The 11,895-nt window shown below is 36.4% G+C and overlaps 1 protein-coding gene across 1 annotated transcript in view; it reads right to left on the bottom strand.

The window, feature by feature from the left end:
• Window positions 1-11,895, bottom strand: part of SLC22A15 (solute carrier family 22 member 15) — a 90,249-nt gene that overhangs the window by 2,366 nt on the left and 75,988 nt on the right. The window contains exons 9-11 of the mRNA XM_003769821.3: window positions 7,877-7,997; window positions 4,853-4,925; window positions 272-460 (exon numbers count right to left, since the gene is read on the bottom strand). Coding sequence (XP_003769869.2) covers window positions 272-460; window positions 4,853-4,925; window positions 7,877-7,997 — 383 coding nt within the window. The remainder of the gene's footprint in view (window positions 1-271; window positions 461-4,852; window positions 4,926-7,876; window positions 7,998-11,895) is intronic.

Below are 11,895 nucleotides of genomic sequence, written 5' to 3'. Positions count from 1 at the left end.
AATAAAAGGGAAAAACCATGGGAGAGGAAAAAAAAACCTGAAAAAAAAGGAGTGACCATAGCATGTGTTGATTTACAGGCAATGGAATTTTTCCCCCCTGAGGCAACTGGGGTTTAGTGACTTGCCCAGGGTCACATAGCTAGGAGGTGTTAAGTATCTGAAGCCAAATTTGAACTCACGTACTCCTCACTTCAGAGCTGGTGCTCTCTCTATCCACTGTACCACCTAGCTGCCCCAGGGAATGGGATTATTAAAGAAAATATTAATATACCTGTTCATGATCCAGTACTTGCAAAGATAATGCTTCATCCCCCAGCCTCCGATATGAATATATGTGGAGATCAGATAGTGTTTCCAGCAAAGGTCTGTTTAGGGTTTCTGGCAACAATAAACTCAGAAGTCCAGAAGACAGGCCAGCTATACCAAATACGATGAAAGGTAAAGACCACTGAACAGATTTCTGTAACAGGGAAGGAGAAGAAATCCAGTGTGAATTTCCTTTTTAAGCTATTACTGAGCACTGTTAATACTTAATGACCCTTTATTTCATTCCTCTCCACCACGATCAAGCTTGTGGGACTTTTTTGGCTTCTATGGGAACTGTCCATTGTGGGTAAAAATTCTTCAGCCATCTGGAGTATTATTTAGTCAGAAAGATGATGTGAATGAATTTAGTCAGACAAAGGAGAGACTGCTCAGTGCAATTTCGACACACCTGAGTGCAGTTTGGGAATGATGAGTTTGTGGTTGGGATGGAGGCTTAAGTCTCCTCCTGACACTTTGGTGACTATTGCAGGAATTGAGTACTAAAATCAGTGGCTAGAAGAGCTTTCAAGTGTTTTCTACAGAACTGTTTTGGGTAGAAGGTAAGTACTTAAGTAATTATTAACTTCTGGCTGCTGGATAAGGCAACCAACTTCACCTAAGGATATACCTTAACCATGTCCTGCCACAGTCACGCCCTCCACACCACACAGCCCCACCGGCTGGGCAGAGTGTCATCTCAGCATTGACCCTAAGCAGGACACAGAAAGTAACACAGGGAGTAAAGTGTGATATTAGGAAATGGATGAGGCTAGTAATATGGAACTGGAAACAATTTGAATTAGGGGCTCCAACTGGGTACTTCAGGTTTTAATCATTCCTCTGGGGGAGAGGGGAAAATTTATTTGATCAACCAAAAAATGGTTAAAAGGTCAAAAAGCAATAGAGGCTGAGTCTCTGCTGGTTCTTTCTGGTAAACAGACTGAACTTCCCTTACGAGGTACTTTACAACTTTGTTGATTCTGTCTTTGTCTCTCCTTAGATCTAACCATTATTAACTCAGGACTTCTACTGTGATGACTTTTCTTGATGGTTTCCAATTTGAAAGATTACTCCCTCTAAAAAAAAGCAAAGAATAAAAAACAAAAAACTTCCTTCATCCCCACCCCGTATACACACACATACTTACTCAGCCAGATCAAAGGAAAGATGTTAAACAAGTATTTTCTTTCTTTTAAAATCAAAAGGAATAAATAGAAATACATAAAGATTAAAATATTCTAGGATATCCATCCAAAAAGAAAGACATCATCCATTAATAGGGAACTAGTGTCTAGTCTAGCTTAGCAAACAGGATATGGTATTTTGTGCTAATTTTGTACATATTTATTTGTGTATATGAGGTGTTTCTCCATCCTCATTAAGGCACATCAATAAATGTTTTTCTGAAATGAATTAAATTACACATGATTCTTTTATAGGGAGGGATAAAACATAGAGAAATCATAATGGAGAAGAATCTAATGAATGAGACATGAACTTATTTTATGTTTTTTCCCCTGTATTTCTATATAATGTCCCCTCTGAGTGATTGTTTTTAAAACTTTTTTTTTTTTGGCAGAAGAAACAAATAGCTGTCTTGTACTTCATATTGATGTGGTATACTGAGTACATTTTTTAACAAAAAAACTGTGACTCCTTTGTAGGAGAGATCTTAGACATGAAACATTTTCACTGGAGTTTTACTTTGAGCTAGTTCTTGAACAGAAATCGAGAGACAGACAGACAGATACATAGAGCCTGAGAGACAGAGACAGCAAGAGTGAGCGCAAGTGTTTCTTGTTCGTTTTGGAGTCAGGTCTGACATCCTCAGGATGAATAGAACTTCTTGTGTCATAGGACCCCTATTACATCTTGCTGAGACCACATAGTGCAGAGGACAGAACCACAGACTTGAAGTCTGGAAGACCTTGGAGTTCAAATTATGTCTCAAATACCTACTGAGCTGTGTGATCCTGAGCAAATCACTTAAAACTTCTGGATCCCAATTTCCTCATTTGTAAAATGTCCTTTAAGATTCTTTCTAGTTCTAAATCATAGTTCATATGTCCTTAGGGAAAGATGACATAATGAAACTATAATAAATAAAAGATGTCCTATTATTTTATTGACATGCCCAAACAAGGGCATGGTTCAAAGATGTTATTTTAGAATTAACTGGATTCTCAGGATTCAATTAATCACACAGAGCTCAGTTAGCACCATTTAGAAAAACACTGAGGCAAAGTGTCTAGACTTCCTGCTATAAATCCCTTGGTTTAAAAAAATAAAAATCATAACTGGGTAAGAAAAGAGAAGGCCCTGATATGAAATCACTGGCTTTTTAAAGTTGAAAGGGATCTAAAAGTTGTAATCTAACTTACTCGTTATGGTTTAGATTTACAGTGGTTCTCAAACTTTTGTTTTCAGTATCTTTATACTATTAAAAATGATAGAGGATCTCTCCAAAGCGTTTTTGTTTATCTGGATTATATTTATAGACATTTACCATATTGGAAATAAAAACTATTTTTGAATTTGTAGACCCTCTAAAAGGGTTTCAGAGATCCCCAGGATTCTCTAGACCATACTTTAAGAACCACTGGTTTAGAAATTTGGAGATGTTAACAGCAATGCTGTGAAGTTACTTCTACTTGTCCTAGCTGAATTGGCACTTAGGTCCATAAGAACAGGAATAGCTTTTTGGTCTATTTCAGCCAAATCCCCAGGGATGTTTCCCTATCAAATTCAGGTTGTAAACAAACAGAATTTGGAATTGGAAAAGAAACTTCCTCATCCAATCTCTAGATTTTAAAAATGAGACCCATAGACTTGTTTCTTGTCCTGTAGCTGGTGAGTGGTAGAAAGTGGGCCAGATTCTGGGTTTGCATACTCTCAATTTAGATTTCTCTCGTCTAATAACAAAGGTTCTTTTTTCCCCCTATATCCCATGATAGTTTTTAATTAAAATTTTTTTATAAAAGCTTTTTATTTTTCAAAATAAATACAAAGATATTTTTCAACATTCACTCTTGCAAAACCTTGTGTTCCAATTTTTTTCTCTCTTCCGCCTCCCCTTTCCCCTCCCCTAGATAGCAAATAGTCCAACATAGGTTAAACGTGTGTAATTCTTTTAAATGTATTTCCACATGTATCATGCTGCACAAGAAAAATCAGCTCAAAATGGGGGAAAAGTGAGAAAGAAAAAAACAAGCAAACAACAATAACAAAGGTGAAAATATTATGTTGAGATCCACATTCAATCCCCAGAGTCCTCTCTCTGAATGTTGACAGCTCGTTTCCATCCCTGATCTATTGGAATTGGCCTGAACCACCTCATTCTTGAAAAGAGCTAAGTCCATCATGGTTGGTCATCACATAATCTAAAATCTTCTGTTTGTCTGTTTTTGGCAAGGGAATGGGGGTTAAGTGACTTGCCAAACTCACACAATTAATGTCAAGACTGAATTTGAACTCAGGCCCTCCTGATTTCAGGGCTGGTATTCTATCCACTGTGCCATTTAGCTGCCCCTATAACAAGGATTCTTAATCTTTTTGTGTATGTATCATGGAACCCCAGGGCCTCCTACTCAGAATGTTTTTAAATTCATAAAAAGAAATTTTTAAAAAATGAAAAAACTTTATAGGATTAGAAAAAGAAGCATTATTTTTTATTGTTTTTTTTTTTAAAGTACTATATTTAAGTATAAGTATGAAACTGAAAAATCAGGTAAAGTTGAACATAATTTATCCAGTAAGCCAAAGATATTTGCTAACAATTTACTCCACTAAATATATAAAAGTGTCAAATAGGTAATTCTGGGGTCAGAGGAGGAAGGAATTGGCCTGAAATAGATGTGATCTCAATGGTAAATCCAGAAGTAAATATAAAATGGCACCCTAAGAGAATACCTTTGGTTAAATGAAAATACAACAAGCCACCATTGGTAGGACACATATGTCTGAATTGTTTTTTCTTCATGGATTCACTAATATTCTCTTTGGATAATAGGCTGTAGAACTGGAAAGGGCTTTAAGAGATCATTTAGTCCAACCTCCTTTTATGAGGTCCAGAAAAGTGAAGTGAATTTTTTTAAGGTCATAAGGAAGAAAACAAGAGAGACAGGATTTGAATCGAATGCATGTCTAAATTCACTCCTCTTTTCAAGAGTGTTGTTCTTCTTCCCCTCTGAAGAAGGTAGGAATCAGGGGTTCTTTTGGGTATCATTCAACAGAACACAGATGAAACTCTTGAGGAGAGGGATTAGCTAACACCCTCGTTAGCACAGAGCTCACTAATCTTCATCACAAAACTAGAATTGAGATTTAAAACAAGTACACAATCAATACCCTGAAAGGAAAAAGCCAAAATAATACCAAAAATCCAAGCCTGAGGACATAATGCTCATATATGTAGATTTATTAAAAGTATCTCTTAAATACTTTTTCAGGTTCAAGCCACAAAGAAAATTACTTCAAAAGCAAAAAAAAAAAAAAAAAAAAAAAAAAAAAAAATCAGGAAAGAGAAAGTCAAAAGGTACAAACCAACCAGTGAGGGAATGAAGGGAGCGATAATTCCACCAACTCGGGAAAACATGGAACACACACCTAGTCCAACATTCCTGCAATGAAAGACAAAAGTTTGCTTTTAAAAAGCAATACAACAAATACATAGAAGCATTCAAAACAAAGACAAAATTTCTTAAAATCACACACTATGAGGTTCACAAATCCTGCCTTTATAGGAACTATCATCTATAATATCTTGGAAATATTTTTCATAATCAATAAATATATAGAAAAAGGAAAAAAAAGGTAGATAAAAGTACTGAATAAAAAATATTTTTTTTAATGAACCAGAAGATGACATGATTTTCAATGATTCAAGGAACAAAAAAAAAAAATGAAGTAAAAAAATATACTTCAATCTGAATTCATACTTTATTAGTTGTTTCTTTAGAGACAGCTCCATAAAGTACTTCAGAATTGTCTTGTGTCATTATATCATTATATTGCTAACTAAATCATTCACAGCTGATCATCACAGAAAATTGCTGTTACTATGTACAATGATCTTGGTTCTGTTCATTACACTTTGTATCAATTCAAGTAAGTCTCCCAGGTTTTTCTGAAAACATCTTGCTCATCATTTCTTATAGCACAATAATATTCCATCACAATCATTTACCATGACTTTTTCCGTCATTCCCCAAATGATGAGCATCATCTAAATTTCAGAAAGAAAAAATAAAAAATTCACAAAAAAGCTGTTATAAATATTTTTGTACTATAGACCCTTTTCCTTTTCCTTTGATCTCTTTGGGAGAGAGACCTTCAAAGTGGTAGTGCTAGGTCAAGAGTATGAACAATTTTATAGCCCTTTGGGCATTGTTCCAAATTGCTCTCCAGAATAGTAGGATCAGTTCACAACTCCACCAATTGTGCGTTTCAGTCCCACTTTTCCCACATCCCCTCCAACATTTGTCATTTTCCTTTTCTGTCATATTAGTCAACCTGACAGGGTTGTTTTAATTTGCATTTCTTTAATCAATAACAATTTAAGCATTTTTTCCTATAATCCTTTCAAACTCAAAAAAACCCAACAACTGTTTTTGAGCTGATAATGACCTTGAATACTGACACAATGTCACTGGCCCTGTACCCAAATTTCTCAAAATGATGATAACAGCAAGGCTGTAAGGTGGGCAAAGCAATGTATATATTTTCACTCATTTGATCACCACAAAAGTTCTGTGAGACAGGTAATGTGAATATTATTATCCTTATTTAAAAAATGGAAAAATTAAGATGTGGAACAGATTCAATAATTTGTTCATAGTCACACAGCTAATAAATGTTAAAAGGATGGTTTGAGCTCAGGGAATCTCCTAACTTCTGGTTCAATTCTATTTCTTCTCCATCATGCTGCTTCTCTTATTAGGGCTTCAGAGGCAACATCATCCCAGTAGGTGCTTTTGTGAAAGGTGAAAGTATCTGCTATTATTTATCAAACCACATGAAGGGATAAAAGAAATGCCTGAAGACTGGGAGAGGTAAAGTAGTGTATCATTCATATTTTGCCAATAATAGTTTTGAGAAGTCAGTGGCAGCTAGATGCTGTTGCTCAGTTGTTTTTCACTTGTATTTGCCTCTTTGTGACCCCATTTGGGGTTTTCTTGGCAAAGATAATGGAGTGGTTTGCCCTACCTTTCTCCAGCTCATTTTACAGATGAGGAAACAGGCAAATGAATTAAATGATTTGTCTGAGGCCAGATTTGAACTTAAGAAGTAGAGCCTTCCTGACTCCTGGCCTGGCACTCTGTCCACTATAGCTGTCCACCTAACTGTCCGATAGTAGCTTAGTCATAGACTATCATGAATTGAAAAGAACTGTGGTTTACTGTGAACTAAAAAGAAAATACATATCAAAAATGATTTTTTAAAAAAGCTAATAATATAATTGAACTATTACAATTAGTAGCTCCTGAAAATATTAACAATTTAATTATTAATTAACAATTGCTAACATTTATCTAGCACCTACTATGTGCCGGGCACTATACTAAAAGCCTTTGACAAATCTGATCTCATTTTAACAACCTTGAGAGGCAGGTGCTGTTATTATCCTCATTTTTACAGATGAGAAAATTTAAGTAAACAAAGGTTAACTAAGTGATTTGTTTGGGGTCACACAGCTGGTTAAGTATGTGAAGCTAGATTTGAGCTCTGATGTTCCTGGCTCCAGACCTGATGCCATTCAATCACCTAGCTGCCTTCTCTTCTGGTGCTGGTTGGGATCCCATTTTGAAACTGAGTTCAGATTAGAGATCTGGATTTTAAGAGGGATTAATAAACCCAGAGGAAAACATAATAGTGCTTGAAATTTACTTCCTGCTCACCCCTGCTCTTCCATTCCCTAGCTTCCCTCAAGGCTCAACTCAAGCATCACTACTTACATGAGGTCTTTTTTGAATTCTCCATTTGCTATTTTGAATGCCCATCAACAAATTCACATTACTTTCATTTTTTTCCCCTGAGGCAATTGGAGTTCAGTGACTTGCCCAGGGTCACACAGCTAGGAAGTATTAAATGTCTGAGATCAAATTTGAACGCAGGTCCTCTTGACTTCAGGGTTGGTGCTTTATCCACTGTGCTACCTAGCTGCACCCACATTACTTTTAATATATTTTGCATCTGTTATATGTGTAAAAAAATTTTTGTGCTGATAGAACATCAGACTCTTGAAAGCAAGGATCATTTGCTTTTCATGATGGTATTCCTAGAACCTATCCCTATGGGTTTTGTACCCATAGAAAAGGTCAGATAATACAAAGCAAAAACATTCCCTTTTCCCATCAGGATATTTAGTTTACAATGTGCCCACAGGGTTCAAACAAAATTTGTTTTCCTCACCCTCGTAACAATATTTTAAAGCCAGTTTTACAGCTTGAAAAATATTGGATTGCCAATTATATAGCAGGTAGGTATTCGCCCGAAGCCTAAGGATCTCAAAGGAAGACCTTGCAACATAAACACAGGATGCCTGGACTAGAATTCTTTGATGGATACTTACCTGATGACTGTTGGATAAAGCTCTGATGTATAGATGTAAACAATGTTAAAAGCAGCACTGATGGTCAGTTTTCCTAGTAAAGACAAAGAATGGCTGTTCACCAGTGCAAATACTCCTGTGTCTGGAAAAGAAAAGGCAACCCAATGAAGGAGATTATTAGTAAAGATGAAAATTCTCTTTTGAAGTTCACAGTAATTTAGGAAAAGAATGGAAGGCTTTCAAGTCAATGTCAAGGAGGAGGATGGTCTTTAATTTAGGGAAAAGACTCATAAATTAAGCCGTGGACATTGCCTGCCTTCCAGTTGAATGCATTATAGCTTGTTCAGAGCAGCGGTTATTAAATGTGTTCAGGTTCCAGTTACTTCTGATCAACAGCAATAACCACCCGCAACCTCCCTAGAAGTTGTCAATTAAGATAGTGAAGAACAAAAAGTATTAGATCTGAGAGGGAACTAATTTGTGCCTTCTTCATACCTTGCTATATACTTAAGAATGCTAAAAGAATTGCAATGTCACATTTGGAAGGGAAGGGAAAGAAAGGTGGGAGAAGGATAAACATTTATATAACATCTATAAAGCACTATATAATATCTTGTTGTTGTTCATTTTAAGTCTTGTCTAATTCTTTTTGTCCCCATTGGGGTTTTCTTGGAAAAGATACTGGAGTGGTTTGTCATTTCCTTCTCCAGTTCATTTTTACTGATGACGAAATGGAGGCAAACAGTGCTTCAGATTAAATTTGAATTCAGACCCAGCATACTTACATAGAGACTATAAAGTTTTAGGAGGAGATAATAATCATAATAATAGCTATAATTTATATAGCACTTACTACATGCTAAACCCTGTGCTTTAAGATAGCTTTAAACAAATATCTCATTTGATCTTCCCAGCAATCTTGAGATATAGGAACTCATTTTACAATCTCCATTTTATAAATGAGAAAAATGTGGCAGGAGAGATTAAGTTATTTGCCCAGAGTCATCCAGATAGTAAATAACTAAGACTGGATTTGAATGGTTTGCTGACCCTCAGCCTACTGCCCCATACCACACCATTAGCTGCCTCAGGAGACTGATTAGTACATCTACCTGCCCAAGAAAAATCTTCCTATAATTCTCCCATCCAATCATTATGCAACTTTTGCTTCATACAAAAGACTCCAGTTGGGAGGAGGTAGGGGGGGGAGACTTATCACTTCCCTTGAGGGTCTATTTTAATGCATTCAGTAACTACCATTATGGAAAAGTCCAAAAAGAAAGTTTTCAATGCAAAGTCCTTGACAGTATCAAATGACTTAATATCAGAAAAAGATATAATTTTATCAGTGGAAATGACATTTAAGAAGATACATTACCATCTGCCTTGCCTTGTACCATAAGGACCAATGGACCCTTTGATTTTTCTTGCATCTGAAGCTCGCTCCCATAGTCAAATGTGAATTCCTTGGAGTAGATTATCTTATTTTTCTTTCTTGGGCACATTACTTAGCCTAGTTTCTGGCACATTGTGGATGTGTTGAAAATGCTACTGTTGCTGCGCTATTATTTTCAGTCGTGTCTGTCTTTGTTACCCTTTTTAGGGTTTTCTTGGCAAAGATATGGAGTGGTTTGCCATTTCATATTTTACAGATGAGGAAACTGAGGCAAACAGGATCACACATCAAGTCAGTGTTTGAGGCCATATCTGAACTCATGAAGATGAATCTTCCTGACGCCAAGCCAATACTCTCTCCACTGAACTGCCTAGTGGCCCTAGTTATTATTAATACTTCCTCTTGAAGCCTTCTTTAACTAATCTTGCTCACTATGATAACTTCTGTATACTTATGATCCCATAAACTCGTATATAACAATTTGCACTACAGAAAATCATCAGTTTTGATATTCTGTTTTGTTATTGCTTACGTGAAATTTTAATTTGGTTCTTAGCTTAAATTACATGCTTTGAGAGCTGGGATTATATCCTTTGTTTTTTAAGGATCCCTCAAGATCACTCATAGAAAGTAGGAGGAGGTCCTCAGCAACTATTTATTATCTGAGATTAGAATGACAAAAATTGTTCTTGATCTCAAGGAACTTATAATTAATGCTTTATACTTCTCTGTATCCTCCACAATACTTAGTTTGCAGGACATGCTCATCACCAATATTCATCCAATGAATGGTGAGATGGAGGCCAGTGAGGGTCATCTTAGGGGAAGAAACTACTGATTCCTGATTTTTAGGTTGGGAAGGAAGACAAGGCCTACAAAGAAAGGCTTGCTTCCAGGAATCACAGTCACCATGGCATCTCATCAGGCGCCACCTTCTCTGCTTGGTTCTGAAATCAATCCTCATTTATTTTCAAGCTTGGATGGGTCAAACTCTGCCAACTGGGGACATGTCTTCTTCTCTTGCCAAATTACCTGGAAAAGAATCTGAGCTCTTGCTTTGCATGCTTTGTGGGAAAAAAACAACATCCCACAAAATCCACTATGGGGAATTCATCGAATAAGCAATGGCTCATGTTTTTTGGCCTCTGTTCTCAAGGGTATTTGATCAGGCTTTAAACTGGCTTTTTTCCTAAGCTAAAAAGAGAACAGATCAAATTCATCTATTATTTCTAAAAACTTTAAGTCAGTACAATGATTTGGGCAGCAAGGTAGCCCAGATCAGTGTGTTCCTTACTGGGTTCTAGAAATGATCTTTGAAAACGATGTACTATGAAGTCTTCCAGACAGCATCAGTTAGGAGATACTGTACATCTTGGGCAACACGTGGACTCTTAAGCAAAATTCTTACTAAAAAATAACATCAAAATATCTCTAATGGGACCCACATCATAATAGTTAAGTCGAGAAAAGGTCTGTTACATATGACATTTGGGACCAGTAAGCTGAAATCAGCAGCAGCATGCTAGAATTATGATCACAAAATTTACAGCAGGGAAGGATCTCAGAGACCATCAAAACCATTCCCCTCATTTTACAGAAGAAGGGCAATCTCCTGGCATTCTTGAATGGATATTATCTTGTGTGACTCTCCCCCTGCCATCTACATTCATAATCTGGGCTTGGTGGTAACACAATGTAGGGGCTAGAAGTATTTTGTACTTCTCCCACAGGCTTGCTTCTTTTAATTTCTCAGCTTCATTTTCACCTGCAAATGAAGTCCTTGATGTTAGCAGCTCTCTCTAGATGGGTAACTTGTGGTTCTAAACTTGTGACCTAGAACTTTGAATTTCAGAACTCCTCTTTGGGAGCTGTTAACAGAATCCATTTTACAAAGCAGGCACTAAAATAAAGTTCAATGCTTTTTACCAGAACTACCTGATTCAAGTTGATTCCTTACTTTACTTCCTAGACGATGTCAAATAGCTTCTGATCATATGGACACATAAAATCCACTCTCAAAGCATGAGAATATTCAAAAGAAAATTGTGCTGAAGGTCTGAAGGCAATTCCCCAAATGAGTATAATCACTGCATTAAATGTTTAAGCTCTTAGAGAAATTACTTTGAAGGTGGCAATGTTTGGATGTCTAGCAAGTACTAGAATGTTAATTCTATAGTCGTCCTTCACATAGTATGGCAGGTATGAGGTTTCTGTTTCTGAAGTGACCAGAAAAAAGTCAGGACCCAGAAAGGCAGGTCGGTAGGGAAAGGTCTGGCATGATAATAAAGCTCTTTATTTTAGTAGAGGAACCATTTTATGTTTTTTTTTTTCTTTGTTTTTTTTTTTAAGTATTGAAATTTGGAAAAGCAAATTCTTAATGATAAGACTGGGCAAAAATCAGGTGAAATCCATTGCAAAGGCAAGATTCACACATTTTTCAACCAGGGAAGGCAAAAATGAATTATTTTACAGTGGCTCAAATCTTCTGCAGCTTTAGATGAGAGAGTTAAGAGGAAAAGATGAAGGGAAAAAAAGGCAGAAAATCCTTAGGAGTGGGAATGTTAGAACCAAACTGGTTCATTACCCATGAAAGGGTAATGGACAGTGTGAAATGAATTACCTTATTGGATCTGCCACCATTAGG

This window comes from Sarcophilus harrisii, chromosome 4, assembly GCF_902635505.1.
Source record: "Sarcophilus harrisii chromosome 4, mSarHar1.11, whole genome shotgun sequence".
Taxonomy (NCBI): domain Eukaryota; kingdom Metazoa; phylum Chordata; class Mammalia; order Dasyuromorphia; family Dasyuridae; genus Sarcophilus; species Sarcophilus harrisii.
The sequence above is the reverse complement of the archived record's forward strand: the minus strand, read 5'-3'. Positions and strand labels throughout refer to the sequence as shown.